At 38.8% G+C, this 16,604-nt stretch overlaps 1 protein-coding gene across 3 annotated transcripts in view; it reads right to left on the bottom strand.

Moving 5' to 3' along the window:
• The window catches only part of PTN (pleiotrophin), a 101,053-nt gene that overhangs the window by 19,104 nt on the left and 65,345 nt on the right, over positions 1-16,604 (bottom strand). For 2 of the 3 annotated variants that reach the window (XM_005882492.2, XM_005882493.2), the window contains exons 2-3: positions 4,545-4,660; positions 3,452-3,625 (exon numbers count right to left, since the gene is read on the bottom strand). In XM_005882492.2, coding sequence (XP_005882554.2) covers positions 3,452-3,625; positions 4,545-4,659 — 289 coding nt within the window. In that variant the 5' untranslated portion in view covers position 4,660. Of the gene's footprint in view, positions 1-3,451; positions 3,626-4,544; positions 4,661-14,109; positions 14,172-16,604 lie in introns of those variants that run through there. The other variant, XM_005882494.2, reaches the window with a different exon arrangement.

The following is a 16,604-nucleotide window of genomic DNA, read 5'->3' as shown; positions in this document are numbered from 1 at the left end:
TAATTTTGTCATCCATCCATGTAAATGGAATCAAGTACTGTGTAACCTATTGAGACTGTTTTTTTTTTCATTCAGCATCATTTCTTGGAGGTCCATCCAAGTTGTGTGTATCAATAGCCTCTCCTTTTCATTGCTTAGTAATATTCCAAGGTACACAGAGTGGGCCAAAAGTAGGTTTACAATTGTTCATATGGGAAAAATAATACACTAATTAATAAATAATAATACAAGAATTGCCCTAACCGGTTTGGCTCAGTGGATAGAGCTTCGCCCTGCGGACTGAAGGGTCCCAGGTTCGATTCTGGTCAAGGGCATGCACCTTGGTTGCGGGCACATCCCCAGTGGGGGGTGTGCAGGAGGCAGCTGATCGATGTTTTTCTCTCATTGATGTTTCTAACTCTCTATCCCTCTCCCTTCCTCTCTGTAAAAAAATCAATAAAATGTATTTTTTTAAAAAATAATAAACTATGTTACTCATACAACTGTAAACCTACTTTTGCCCCACGCTGTTATGTACCACAATTTGTTTAACCATTCACCAGCTGAAAGACATCTGGGTGGTTTCCAGCTTTTGACTATTACAAACAAAGCTGCCATATACATTCACGTATAGATTTTATGGAAACATAGGTTTTCACTTCTCTAGGATCAATGCTTAAGGTAAAGCCACTGCACTGCATGGTAAACACATGTTTAGTTTTGTAAGAAATTGCCATGTTCTTTTCCAATATGGCTGTACCATTTTACATTCCCATTAGTGATGTATAGTGACCTAGTTCTTCCACATCCTCTCTAGCATTTGGTGTTATTTTTTATCTTAGCCACTCTGATAGGTGAGGGGGTATAGTGATATCTCATTAGTTTTCAAAAATGTAGTTTTAGAAAATAGGGATGATGATAATGATGGTGGTGGTAGTGCCAGTGGTACCCTTTTGTTTTAATTATGCCATTGGCTCTTTTATATTGATTTATGTTTTATTTATAAAGGTCACCTGTTTTAGCTATAATAATAAAAGTGTAATATGCTAATTAGACTGGATGTCCTTCCAGACGACCTTCCGGACAAAAGCCAGGGCTGTGAGGGAAACCCAGGTTCCAGGTGTCTGCAGGTGGCTGGACAGAAGTCCAGGTCCCAGGTTTTTTTTTTCATTCAGCATCATTTCTTGGAGGTCCATCCAAGTTGTGTGTATCAATAGCCTCTCCTTTTCATTGCTTAGTAATATTCCAAGGTACACAGAGTGGGCCAAAAGTAGGTTTACAATTGTTCATATGGGAAAAATAATACACTAATTAATAAATAATAATACAAGAATTGCCCTAACCGGTTTGGCTCAGTGGATAGAGCTTCGCCCTGCGGACTGAAGGGTCCCAGGTTCGATTCTGGTCAAGGGCATGCACCTTGGTTGCGGGCACATCCCCAGTGGGGGGTGTGCAGGAGGCAGCTGATCGATGTTTTTCTCTCATTGATGTTTCTAACTCTCTATCCCTCTCCCTTCCTCTCTGTAAAAAAATCAATAAAATGTATTTTTTTAAAAAATAATAAACTATGTTACTCATACAACTGTAAACCTACTTTTGTCCCACGCTGTTATGTACCACAAATTGTTTAACCATTCACCAGCTGAAAGACATCTGGGTGGTTTCCAGCTTTTGATTATTACAAACAAAGCTGCCATATACATACACATATAGATTTTATGGAAACATAGGTTTTCACTTCTCTAGGATCAATGCTTAAGGTAAAGCCACTGCACTGCTTGGTAAACACATGTTTAGTTTTGTAAGAAATTGCCATATTCTTTTCCAATATGGCTGTACCATTTTTCATTCCCATTAGTGATGTATAGTGACCTAGTTCTTCCACATCCTCTCTAGCATTTGGTGTTATTTTTTATCTTAGCCACTCTGATAGGTGAGGGGGTATAGTGATATCTCATTAGTTTTCATTTTCATTTCCCTACTGGGGAAACATGTTGAACATCTTTGCAGGTGTTGCCACCTATATTCTCTTTGGTATAATGTTTGTTCATATCTTTTGCTCACTTTATAACTGAATTGTTAGTTTTGAGAGTTCATTCTCTATAATAATAAAAGCATAATATGCTAATTAGACCGGATGTCCTTCCGGACAACCTTCCGGACAAAAGCCAGGGCTGTGAGGGACACCCGGGTTCCAGGTGTCTGCAGGTGGCTGGACAGAAGTCCAGGTCCCAGGTGCCGGTGGCCGGAGGGAAGCCCGGGTCCCGGGTGCCAGAGGGAAGCCGGTGTCAGCAGCGGGGGAAGGAAGGCCTACTCTTGCACGAATTTCATGCATCGGGCCTCTAGTATATTCTACATACAAGTCCTCTAATACACACTTTTAAAAACATTTTGTAGGTGGGCCTGTATGGTACCCACATATAATTTATGAGCAAATGTATCTGAATTTTACCAGGCTTTTATAGAACTTATATACATCCATAAAAGTACCCCAAATGTTATAGAAAATGAAAAAGATATTGTCCTTCTTCCTTGGCCTATAAGCCAGAGCACATTTCTGTAGAACAGTGAGAATATCTGGGGCATCGTATTTCACCATAGCTAACAAAGATAAAAATTCAAGAATATGAAAAAAATACATACACAGGTAATTGGGGTGTGCAGTAGTGGGTTTAAAGTTAGATGTGTTGCAAGATTCCTTCTCAGACAGGTAGATAAGGCCAGTGAGACTGGCAATAGTCGGTGGGAAAAAATCCATGAGAAATGGCTACCATCAGCCCTCCTGGATTCAATAGGTAAGTCTATGAACCAGTGTGGAGGGTGGGGAAAGATCAAAAGAGAGAGAGGGCCTGAAAGTAACAGAAAGAGATCAGGAGAAGGGGGAGAATAAATAAGAAAAGAGAAAATAAAGACACAAGGAACTTAGAAGAAGAATAGAAAGGAAAGAGAAAAAGATCAACGAACACTATTAGGAGGAATCAAGAGTACATTTTGTCCCTATTGGTAAGGCCGTAGTACTTAATAAGAGACTATTTAACATTAGGCAATATCTGGAGACATTTCAGTTGTCATAGTTTGCGGAGGTGGGCAGTGCTAACAGAAACCAGTGGGTAGAAGCCAGAGATGGTGCTAAATATCTTACAATGCACAGAACCGACCCCCACAGCCAAAACTATCCTGTCCAAAATGCTAGTTAGTAGTGCTGAGGTTGAGAAACTCGGGGGTTAGGCAAAATGTCTTGCTTATTTTGTATCTGATAAAATAAATTTATTTAAAATAAATGGGAGTCAACCTCAAAAAGATGAGGTTGAGAAACTCGGGGGTTAGGCAAAATGTCTTGTTTATTTTGTATCTGATAAAATAAATTTATTTAACATAAATGGGAGTCAACCTTTCCTTATTTGGTGAAAGAATGGAAGAGTTATGTCAGACTGGAAGATTCACCCAGTAGGACCACAGGGATGGGACTCACCTCCAAACTGCTTCTTCCAGTTGCAGGGGATCTTACATCTCTGGGTCTTCATGGTTTGTTTGCACTCAGCTCCACTCCGGGTGCCCTCCCGGGTGCCCAGCCCACAGTCTCCGCTGGTGGGCACACACACACTCCACTGCCATTCTCCACAGTCAGACTTCTTCACTTTTTTTTCTGGAAGGAAGGAGACATAATCAACACCAGAAAGTTCTTTAACTCCTACGTAAAACTAAGTTCACTCCTGAGTGCCTTCATTACAGGGTCTGTGCTATTTACCTCTATCTTCCGTGTCCAGTACAGAGTGGGAACCTGAGAGGGGTTAGCAGAATGATTGAATCAATGAATGACCAAGACCAGGGAGAAAGAAAACTGCGGAAAGGAGCTAGAACTTATATTACTTTAACTCTTACTATGTGCCAGGAGCTGTGCTAAGTGATTTACTGACACCTCTTAGAAGAAGACATTTCTATGGAAGAGAAGATGGTCAAAAACAGTTAAACCTAAAAAGTGAGAAAACATCCTATTAGAAGCAACAGTTGCCAGATTAGCTTTTTCAATGCAAGTCATTGTTCATTTCTCTGGTTTATAGATAGAATAGCATAATATACATGTGGTGGAAACTGACTCCCAGCTCCGCAGACTACTCATTGAGAGAGACATGGAAAGGGTGCGTTATCTTCTCTGAGCCTCAGTTTCCTTCTTTAGACATCAAACAAAAACTCCTTGAAGGACTCTTTTTGGAGAGAGAGGCAACATAAGTAAAACACCTGATTCCTGGTCAATGGTCTGTACATAATAGCTACTAATATGATAATTATGTTAATGATCATCCCCTATATTTCAGGACTTTACAGTGGTGGGGGGATGAGAAGGGATGTCGCTTAGGTTCCTCGAAATATTAGGGAGGAAAAGAGGGGAAGGGGGGAGGTAGGAAGGGAGAAAGAGGGAAAGGAAGGAAAGGAGAGAAGGAAAGGAGGCCTGAGAGGAGAGATGAGGGAGTGAGGAGGGAAGAGAGGAAGGACAAAAATCAGGTAATGGGATTAGAAGGACATTAATCAGTGAAGAGCCTTGCTTTCATAACCCTACTGCTTACCTGGTTTCTCTTTCTTCCCTGCTTCAGCAGTGTCCACAGCTGCCAAAATGAAAATGAATGCCAAGAAGGCAGCTGCAAATTTTCGACGCTGCTGCAGGTACTGTTGGGACTGCATTCTAGGAATAAACAGAGAAACAGAAGAAGGTGGTATCAGCCTAAGTCAGAGAGGAAGGCTCCTGGACTCCTTGATGGAAGGCTCCCTTGCCATTTTTGGAATATTCAATTTGAAAGATTTGTATCAATTACCTTCTGTACCTTCTGTCTTGTCTCTCCACCAGAATAAGTTCTCTTTTGCAATCAGTCATGACAAAATCCAACAGTTTGTGTAAGACTTCACACACAGCCATTTGCTAAGTTTGACCCAAGAAAGACAGAGCAAAGGAATTTTGATGGCATGTGTTTGAGCAGACTCCTACAGTAAGTCTTGCTGACAGGGAGTGATGCTTGGTAATGTCCATAGCTATAGTCATCTTCATAACTCTTGACAATTCCTAGAAACAACCATGATGTTGAAGTCCCCATGGATAATTTGAATGGACACAATGAGTAGATTATCTGTGCAAAATTATGTTTGCTGGTATCTTTAGAGGTATCAGTATTGACCAATATCGCTGACGTTTTTACCATTTTCCATGATAATGTTTATCTTATTATCATTAGTGTTCCATTATTCATTGGTCCACCAAAGATGGAAACACAAAACAGAAGTAGGGATAGCACACCTTTATATATATATACCAAACGCACAAAACACACTTGCTAAAATACCTCTAAATTATAGGCTAATGAAGAGTTCACACTCACTCATACTTTGAAATTCTCTACATTTGACATGAATAAAAATCCCAGAACAATATTAGAAAACTCCCTTAGAATTTGAAGTCACTTGTGACAGCTGAGTGTCAATATGGTCACCTGGCCCAAACAAGCTTGAGAAATCTCTGTTCAAGCCCCAGGACAACCCACTTCCCAATGGCTACACCGAGGCATTGATTGCAGCAACTCACCTATTTCTAGTTTTACATGGCTAAACTTTTATTTTTTAATTACTTTCAAAAAGCTTTCTTGTAAAAAGTTCAATTCACTTAATTTCAAGGAGAAAAACCCCACATGAAATTATGTTTGAGTGACAGAATGGTCTATTAAGAAGTTACCATAACTGTAGCGTGAGGAAGAAAGGAGAGATACAAATTGGGATGAGGGTTGGAGAGTTAGTAGAGTGGAAATGCACCCTACCTGGTTTTGATACTAATTTATAACAATCCAGAAATTAAGAAGTGGGTAAATGGTGCATCTCAGCTTTAGAAGTTCTAAGGAGAAATGCACACAAGCGCATGTGTATAGTGAGTCACCTGTGTAAAATATGTGATCAGAAACATGTTTGAGTTGGAGAATATCTTTCTTCTTCTCAACCTCTTCTCCTTTCCTTATGTTTTGTCAACATTCTGCTTAAGTCTATATTTTCAGAGCTTAGATTTTTCTGGGTAGATAAAATGAATAAAGATTATTTGAAAGAAGAAAATAAGGGGGTTTAGAAAAGAGATGATTAAAATTATCCAAAAAATCCCAGTATGCCCAAACAATACCAATTAACATGCTGGTCCCTTGCAGTTGTGGTAAATACTTGAGTAATTAGTACATGTGTGGATAACAGGTCCCCCCTTGTGGGTGATATTTGCATAGTTGATTATTTGTCTTTAGCATCAAGTAAAAGCAAAATCTCTCCCTGCTTATAGCCTCTATGTACCTAGTTTTATGTTTGTAACCTTGCCTGCTCTCCAACAGAGAAGAGGCAAGAGAAATGATCTTAAGAAAGTGGTCAGGATCATGACTTACTTTTCAAACTGAGAGACATAAAACACTGGAAGAAGAATGCTTGTTAAGTTGGCTCAGTTCTTTTGAATGATTTACTTATTTTTCACCCTCTCCTACTGCCAGCTTTGTTGTATTTACCCTGGCAGATTTAATGTCATAGGGTTTAATGGTTAAGTTGAAGATTATCATTGGTGGGGGCTGTTGTCTGGAAATTATTATTGAGAAATCTCAATCACTAATAAGTCTGAAGCTCAACAATGAAAGGAAAAATATACCAATTAAGAGGAAGTGTTAATTTATTGTCTCTTCTCTGGAAAAATAGCTTATTAGAAGGAAAAGAGGCTTCCCTTTTCTTTAACATGTTAACAGGATCTAGGAGTTTTAAAGATGATTAACATCTGGTGTAAACAGAAGACAAAGATGTTAGAATCTGTCCCATCGTGATCTCTGTGGAAGGGCTAGCATGGGATTTGGAAGCAGAAGCTTTGGCTCAGACTTTAGCTCCTCCATCTAATTTTTAGAATGTCCATGGGCAAATCACCACCATTTGAACCTCTATTTTGACTTCTGCTATCTGGTCTGTTAAGATGTTTCAGATCTTTCTGCACATTTCCTATCCCAGACCTAAAATCAACCATTCTTTCAAAAAGCCTTGTTTGTTTTCATGGTAAATAAATTCTGGGCACTAGGGATGCTCAACATTACTAAGTCAGTCTTTAGTTCCAGGCTTTTTCCTTTTCTGAAAGGACATAGGCAACGTTAAAAATAAATAACATAAAATTAATCATTTGATTTATCCCACATTACATAAACAGTAGTCTCAGAATAACAATATTACTACCTAAAACCACCAATTATCAATCCTAAAAGCAGTGAGAATTACTTTTATTACACTATCTCCTTTAGTTCTCACCATTAGGATTGCTCCATATTTATGTCATCAGATGTTTTAGTCAATACACACTATGCCATTTCCCTTTCAATTCTCATTCATTTCCATTATAAAAGCAGATATATTCTTAGTGTTGACCAAAAGTCCTGTGCTGTCTCTCTAGGTGTTCTGGTGGTCTGGAAGGATTCTCTGGTAGAATTTTTAGAAAAACTTTTGGGAACCTATTACTTGAGTTCTTGAATGGCAACAGTTTATCTAGCTAGCCCCTTTGTCCTTGAGGCTAAGTTTTGCTGAATGTAACATCTTTGTCTCACAGCTTCTTTGTTTAAGTATCCAAAATACGTATGTTCCTCCCTTTTCTTTCACTACAAAGTGTTACTATTAAGAAGTCTAACAATAATCTAATTTTCTGTTCCTTATTATGTATTATTTTTGCTGAGATAGCCTAACAAGTGCTAAGGATCTTTGTTCTTTAAGGTGCGATAATATTCTAACATATGACTTGGTATTGTTCATCTTGGGTCAATAGTCTCAGACAATGAAAGACTCTTTTAACATGCGGCTTTAGGTTATATTATCTTATTTTATATGAATGAGAACTTTTAGTATTAGTTCTATAACCTTTCCTTGGCTTTCTTCTTCAGGATCTCATATTATTTGTGAGTTGATTCTTCTTTGCCTGTTTTCAATATTTGTAAATTTATCAAAAATGCTTTTAATCTGTTATTTTAAAAAGTTAAATATTCCTTGCTTCTATCTTCTAATTAACTTAAGGTATTACTTGTGTTTATTCAATCTTGTGTTCCTTCTAGTTCCGTGGTTGGCAAACTGCGGCTCGAGAGCCACATGCGGCTCTTTGGCCCCTTGAGTGTGGCTCTTCCTAAGCCTTAGGAGTACCCTAATTAAGTTAATAACAATGTACCTACCTATATAGTTTAAGTTTAAAAAATTTGGCTCTCAAAAGAAATTTCAATCGTTGTATTGTTGATATTTGGCTCTGTTGACTAATGAGTTTGCCGACCACTGAATCTAGTTTAATATTCATTTATAAAATATTTTTCTTTCTATTTATAATTTTCACTTGAGTTCTATCACCTCATTCCTGCACTTTTCTAATTATAATTCACGAGGTTCTTTTACATCTTGCATCACCCTTGTTTTCTAAATAATTTGAAGTAGTATATTACAGGCTTTTGTTTTTGTTTCTTTCACTGCCTTTAGGTATATTATTCTACTTTTTATTTTCCCTTTTAAAAAGTTACTTTACAAGATATTTGACCTCAATAGATTTCTCTATAGCATATTTACAGCTGTCCTAGCTTCACAAAATTCCCCTTTCTGTTCTTTCCATATCGTGGTAAAATGTGACACTATGTTTCTGAGATTCCCTGGTTTTATTTTCCTGTCCCTACTTTAGATGGATCTTCTCTCTCTTTTGTTTCTATTGTTGTTCTCCTAATCAATTTTGATTTTATTACCAGCCATTTATCCTCACTATGGGTTCCTGTCCTGAATGAGTCATGATGGAGTCAGCTTCTAGTCTCCGATTGCCTCACCATGATTTACGGTGACGTGAATGGGCTGTTTCAGGGTTTTCCCACTGTCGGAGCGGTCAGATGCTCTGCTGCTTCCCTCTGCCTTCTTTTGTTCAGACACCAATAGCACAGGGGTCTGGTTGTAGTGGTTTGCTCCCACCCACTTTTATTCTGAGGTTTGTAGGAAAGAATCTGTCTTGAGTTTTGCTTTTAAACCTTGTCCTTGGGTTTTAGTTTTGCTGTCTTTTGGTAGCTGCCCCATCTGTTTCTGTTTTGTTTTGTTAATGATTAACCATCTTTTTAAAATTTTTCAACTACAGTTTACATTCAGTATTATTTTGTGTTAGTTTCAGATGGATGCATAGTGGTTAGACAATCATTAACTTTACAAACAAACCAAACCGAAACAAACTCATAGATACAGAGAACAGACTGAAGGTTGCCAGAGGGTAGGGAGCTGGGAGCTGGGTGATAAAGGTGAGGAGACTGAGAAGTACAGATTGGCAGTTACAACATAGTCACGGGAATGTAAAGTACAGCATAGGGAATATAGCTCATAATATTGTGGTAATTATGTGTGGTGCCAGGTGGGTACTAAAAATATCAAGGGAAACACTTTGTAAAGTATATGATTGTCTAATCCATCTGTTTCTATGTGAGGATTCAGGAAGATTCCAAAGGTATCCTGACACTTTCTTCCTCCCCAAATTAGCATATTATTTCATTAAACATTTTGGGGGCACCTACCTCATGCCAGCCATTGAGCTGTATTCTCAAGATACAACAGTCACAAGTGCTAAGGCAGACGTTTTTGCTTCTTCTCATGAAGCTTGCACTTCAATAAAGTTTACACTGACACATAAATAGCCAATCATAATTCACCATGCTCTCGTACAAACTACAAACTGCCATGAAGTATAAAGAATGGACAACTATTTTGCATTTCCCTTTCTTAACTGTAAACTAACTTAAGACAGGGATTAAATTGAGGCCAAAGATTTAATTTCTCTGAAGTTCTCTATGAAGCGAACAAAACCACTATAGCTAGAAATTCTGTTAGAGAGCATTTAGTATGAATGTTGTTCCTATACTTTTGGTCATAGAATTAAATGTCTATTTTCTCTTACTTATCATAAATTATTTTAATTTAGTTTAAGGAAAAGGGTTCAGCTTTCATCATTCTGAAAGGTACTCATTTAGTTAACTATATTTGTAGTATTTACTTAAAACAGGTCTTTACCGATATCACTTCATAAATATTAATTTATGTTAATGTTAATTGATACTTGAATTATCACAAATAAAGTATCCATTTACTTAATTATTCACAAACTATGTAGTATATGTAACAGTGGCATCCTTTTAGCATAAATTGTTCTAGAGTCTAGAATCTAGACAATGGAGACAAGGAGTTGAACAAGATGGACAGCATTGCTGACCCCACAATGTTTACAGTTAATGGGAAAATTAGAAAATTACATGTGACCAGATCTCTGCGTCTGTGTCAGCCTGCGCAATGGCTCCCGGGAGCTTGGCCTTCAGTGACACCTTGATCTCCTCGGCCTCGCTAACCTCCATGACCTCCACCTCCGGGTGGTCTGGGACTCTCAAGCCAGGCCCGCGCCGACATGCCGTCCCACCACCACCCTCGATGCTGCGCATGGTGCTGGAGGCACTGCAGGCGGGCGAGCAGCCCCGGGGCACCTCGGTGGTGGCCATCAAGGTGTACATCCTGCGGAAGTACCCTATGGTGGACGCCATCCGGCTCAAGTACCTGCCGAAGCGGGCCCTGGACACGGGCATGCAGCACGGCCTCCTCATCAGGCGCATCAGCTCCAGGGCCAGGGGGCCACTGGCAGCTTCAAATTAGTTCCCAAGCAAAACAAAAAAAATCCAGCCCAGGAAGACAGCCACCGGGTCGGCCCCTCGGAGACCTGGTGAGGCCAAGGAGGAGGCCCCCAAGAAAGGTGCCAGACCAAGGGCCAAGAGGCAAGAGGGGGCAAGGCCAGGAAGGCCCCCCACCAGCCAGACAAGGCCACAGAGGCCCCTCCTGGTGCCAGCGGGCCCCATGGGAAGTCAAAGGTTAAAGGCAAGAAGGACAGCCCAGCAGATGCCAAGGCCCACAGGAAAACCAAAGCTGGGACTCGGAGCTCAAAACCCACAGTCACCAAGGGTGAAAATGGTGTGACCTCCCCTGCCAAAAAGAAGACAGGGAACAAGGTCCTTAAAGAGGCCACTGCCCAGGGGGCCAGGAAAGGGTCGAAAGCCAAAGCTGCTGCTGCTCCTAAGGACAGTGAGTCCAAGATGGTACCTGGACCACTGCCCAGGAAGACAGAGGTCCCCAAGGGCCCAAGGGCTGGCATGTCCACCACGGCCTCATCATCCAAAGAGACCAGGGTGAAGGCAGAAGCCAAGAGCTAGAGGTGGGGCGGAGAGACACTAAGACTCAGAGTTTTTATTCCCCAAAAAGACATCACTTTATTTTACTGTAACCTATTTATCAATAAAGAATTTTTTCTCCCTCACACACACAAAAAAATAAATAAGATAATTTCTGATTGTGGTTTATCTTGTGAAAAAGATGATGTCATGAAGAATAACTAGGAGAGAAGCCCTGGTCGGGTAGCTTGATTGGTTGGCACATCCTCCCATACACCAAAAGGTTGCCGGTTCGATTCCCAATCAGGCTACATACTTCGGTTGCCAGTTTGATCCCTGATGGGGGTGCTGATCGAGCTTTCTCACATTGATGTTTCTCTCCCTTTTTCTACCTCTAAAAAAAGAAAATAAATTAACAAAAAAATATATCCTTGGGTGAGGATTAAAAAAAAGTGACTAGAAGAGGATAGAATGGTTATGGATGGCTTCTTCCATATGACTGAGAAAGAGCTAGTGAAGTATGATATCTCTTATAGATAAATATTTTGCATCAGGGGCCCCCAATTATCACTTGCCACTCCTCAGTATTCTCTTCTGAGCTGAGATGGTCTTCCTTTTGCCTCCGAGCTTTTACAATTTGTTAGGAATTCAGTAAGTAGCCACCACCTTCTCCTGATTGACCCGTTCTCTTCACTCTATCGCAATTTCTGGATCCACCAAGCTTTGACCAAAAATCAGCAATCAACAAGTTCTCACTCCTATTGGTTCACAGATAAACAGCCCACTCAGACCTAAAACCTTACCAGCTTATCATCTGTGCTAATATATAAGGTCATATTTAAAAAAATAAACAAACAAGTTATCGTTTTAGGAAATGTTCACCTTTACCAAGAATAATATTGGTAATCATTTATTTCACTTAAACACGAATATCCCAGAGGGCTCTTTTATTCATGTTTTCTGACTTGGTAATATATTAGAAAATCCATTTTGACTAAAAGCATGTAGCCTTTTCCCCTATGCCCTCTATTAATATTTACTAGGTTGTGTAGGTTGCTTGAAAATTGCTTTCTACTTCAAATCCAACTCTAAATACACAAAGGCATTCAGGAATGAGAAATGAAAAAATAAATCAACTGAAACAAGTATTCAATGGAAATGGATTTGATTTTCCTTTATAATATGACTGTGATGTGAAGGTCTGTTTATTCAATTATTTTTTGGAGCCAAATGAGTTCAAAGGGACTTGAGTTGGTTGTATTATTTCTTTACTGCTTTCATTAGTTAAAATCAAAAGTAACTGGAGAAGGATTTTAAGAGTTTTCTAGTTTCCTTTTAACCCTTTTTACACCTATCAGTTGCAACTTGATATAGAGAGGAACAAGCAAAGGTTTTAGAATAAATCAGAACAAAGATAGAATCCAAACTCTGGCGAATAATGAAGCAATACCTGTGATTTCTCTGAAATTTCCTTTCCTTGGCTGTAGACATAAATATCAAGTTTGTCCCACAAAGGTTTGAGATTAGAGATTATGAAAAGTGAGCAACACAGACCTGGCCTATGGCACACCCACAATATCCCCTCTGTGTGCTTTCTGCACTTACATCGCAGCCTCCTTGCTCCTTCATCTTTACTAGGATAACACATTGACCTTTTGGAGGGAATTTTCCTATAATAAAATGCAAAACACTGAATTTTCACTGAGCAAAACCGGCACTCCAGTTCCCCCTGTTGCAGATGATCGTGCTGTCTCTAATTCAGCTCCCCGCTGCCTTGCTTGTTTCCTTCTTTCTGTTCTCCTCTGAAGCTGCAGTGTCTATAATATCTCAAAGCTTCCTTCCTCCCAGAAATCCATTCCACTTTGTCTCTCTCAGTGCTTATAATGCTGTAAACCCAGGCACATTGTTTGAATCAATGGATCCCATGCAATGGAAAGTCCTTTCCCAAACCCCTCAACCTGGCAAACCCTCATCACCTTCCAAGGTCTAATGCAAGGATTTCACCTTCAATAAAGCCTTTGCTGATGCAATATTGTCTGTCTTCTTTATTTTGGGAGCTCACTGTACCATGCCCATTCCACATCCCCTGAATGTACAAGAGGCACATTATTAACTCATATGCCATAGCATATAAAACTGGGAAAAATAACGTGAGCCTTCTAGAACATTATATTTAGTAACCATCCCTTTTTTAGGCCCCTTCAATTTCTTGCCTTCCATTACCACTACTAGCAGTTACTTTAACAGAGTTAGACAGTGTGGTGATGGCCAGAGGGAAGGGGGTGGGAGCCAGGTGGGGACATCTGTAATAGCGTCAATAATGAAAATAAAAAATAAAATAAAAACATACACTGTCAGACACAAAGCAAGTAAAGACTAACAAAGCTGTTTTGCAAGGCAGACATTGAGAAATCAAGGAAGGTTCTTAAGATTCCTCACAGCTATTCAAGTGGTTCCCATACACCAGCCATGAAGAAAATTCTCCTCTAAGAAAGAACTACCAGCAATACAAGCCAGGGACCTTTGGAGATCCTATTAAAATTGCTGACATTTAGAACATTCTTTAGTGCTGCAGTTCTATCAAAAGCTTCTGAAAAAATAGTATAATTTTCAGCATGTGCATATGTGATTGTGTATGTGTGTATGTAATAGTGCACATAACACTTCTATGCATCTTCCTTCAGTAATAACTTCTTTAAGGGAAAGAAGGCTATCTTTTTGTTGTTATGTTCATCTAAAAGATTCAGAACAGTGTTTGCCACATAGATACCACTTATATATTTGTTTTAAAAGTGAATAAAATAACACGATAATAAATAGCCTTATATCCAATATAACTGACCACAGTATCTAAAATAGCACCAACTTCACACATCTCTGTGGCCCTACCTGGCTTTACTTTTTTCCTTAGCACAAATTAATGCTGGATGAATTATATCTTTACCTTTATGTGCTAATTATCTTCTTGCCAAAGACGCAGGTCTCTGAAGAGCAGTAGCAAGTTCTGGTTATAGAAATCATACTGCAGACCAAGGGTGGGAAAGCACACAGAAATATAAAAAGTCATCCCAGGGGATACACTGAGCACTGGGCGTTCTCTGGAACAGTAACTAAAATACATTTTATTTATTTTTTAAAAACAGCTAAAGAGCCTTGGTTTGGGGGTAGCTTATTTTTTTAACTTAAGTCCATTTTCTCCATAAAGAGGTTGGCAAAACAACCTATTGCAGTGGTTTGAATTTTGATGACTAAATTTGGAATGGAAAGCATTTCTAAGGCAAGAAGTTGAATAAGCCAAACTTCTAGGTGAGGAATCATGAAAACAATTTGCAGTAACAGTCCTTTTTTTTTTTTTTTGTAAAAAAAGAAAATGTGGTAGATGTACACTGAAGCCATAGCAGGCAAGGCTTTGAAATCATAATTATTATCAGTGAATATTTAGTAATCACCTACTATATGCAACATAACAGGATAGTTACAAGGAAGGTGCAGGTGTGAATTACATTTAATCTCATGAATCCTCCTGATGGAGAACAAGACAGAGAACATAAACCATATTTTTTTGTGTAACTAAAAGCAACAGTTTTTATAATAATAGAGGAGTGTCTAATATTCTTGCCAAAATATCTTCTGCAAAATTAAAGGGACACTTCTCAATTCTTTAGCAGTAAAAGTCAAAAGAAAGGCATCTGCATTGGCAAACTAAATTAATTTCTCCAAGCAAGAGTCAATAGTATTAATAAGTCATGGATAAATGCTCCGTGTTGACTGAAAACACAAATCCATACTCATTCACCCTAGCTCCATGGTCGGCAAACTGCAGCTCGCGAGCCACATGCGGCTCTTTGGCCCGTTGAGTGTGGCTCTTCCTAAACCTTAGGAGTACCCTAATTAAGTTAATAACAATGTACCTACCTATATAGTTTAAGTTTAAAAAATTTGGCTCTCAAAAGAAATTTCAATCGTTGTACTGTTGATATTTGGCTCTGTTGACTAATGAGTTTGCCGACCACTGCGCCCTAGCTCAGTGAGAAACCACATTAAAAAAATATGCAGATCTCAACTTCAAATAAAGGTACTTCTGTCAAGATTGCTAACACATTTTCATACTCTTCTAAACACCTCAGGATAGCTTTATTAACTACTGAGTTCAAATGGCATCTCTAATAACTGGTGGCTGTATTTGTGTAGATAAAGTGACTCAATTAAAAACATAATTAACAAAGCAGCATGCGGATTTTCATGCTCACGAATATACAGCTAAGCAAATGAGCATTGTCCCACATTACCTGGTATTTGGGGGAGGTAGAGAATCAGTGTCAGATGGCTTTGTAAGGCAGAGGCTTGAGGCAGCACCGAGCAGCCACTGGGAGAAGCTCTTTTACCTTTGCCACAAAGTCAAACACCTGGGAAGTGAGAATTGTGAAGAGGACCGAAATCTCTGGATTGGTCTACTGCAGACTATTACATTTGGACTTGAAAAGGAACTGATTATTACTTATCATTAAGCAAGACATAATAAAGAGAAACTGTAGTCAATAGAAATGCATTCCAAGATGGCATAAAGGCTGGAATTCGCTGACAAAACACGGCAGATATGATACATATTATCAACAATTTCTATGAGAAAATGGAAACACCGTGATAATAAATGGGACAATCACAGCAGAAAATTAAAAATTGTAAAAAGGTTCAAATGGACATCCTAGAACTGAAAAATACATATGAAATGTTTGCTGGATAGATTAACAATGAATTAGATACAGCAGAAGAGTCGCTGAATTTCAAAAGAGGTCAAAATAAATGATCTAAGCTTTAAAATGGAGCAATAAATTATTTTTTGTAAAATGAATAGTGCCTAAGTGTCCCATGGGATATTGTGAAACAATTTCTCATACTCCAGTTAAGGAATTCCAGAAGTAGAGAAGGGAGGAATGTGAGCACCAGAGTACCTAAAGAAATAATTATTGAAAACCTCTAACACTGTATGAAAACATCCACCCACAGAACCAGGAAGCTCAACAACCCCCAGGCATGACCAATATGAAGAAAGCCTCACGCGGGCACTCGCATCCAAACTGTTGAGCACCAAGTATAAAGAAACAAACAAAATAAAAACCCCTAAAAAAGCAACTGGGAGAGAAGTACATCACATAGAGTGGAACCACAATAAAAATGACAGATTATTTCCAAAAGCCAATGGAACAACATTGGCTAGCAGAAAAATATCACAAACTATATTCATATATTTCAAAACTGAGGGCAAGTAAATACAGTATCAGGGAAAAAAAGCTGAAAAGATTTGATACCAGCATATTTTCTCTGCAATAAATTCTAAAGACAGTTGTAAGAATAAAGGGAAATATTATAAGGCTGTAATATACTAAATATTTCTTTATATATTATAAATGTTAAAAAATATATATAATATAAAATATA

Source organism: Myotis brandtii, unplaced genomic scaffold (genome assembly GCF_000412655.1).
Source record: "Myotis brandtii unplaced genomic scaffold, ASM41265v1 scaffold724, whole genome shotgun sequence".
NCBI lineage: Eukaryota > Metazoa > Chordata > Mammalia > Chiroptera > Vespertilionidae > Myotis > Myotis brandtii.
The sequence above is the reverse complement of the archived record's forward strand: the minus strand, read 5'-3'. Positions and strand labels throughout refer to the sequence as shown.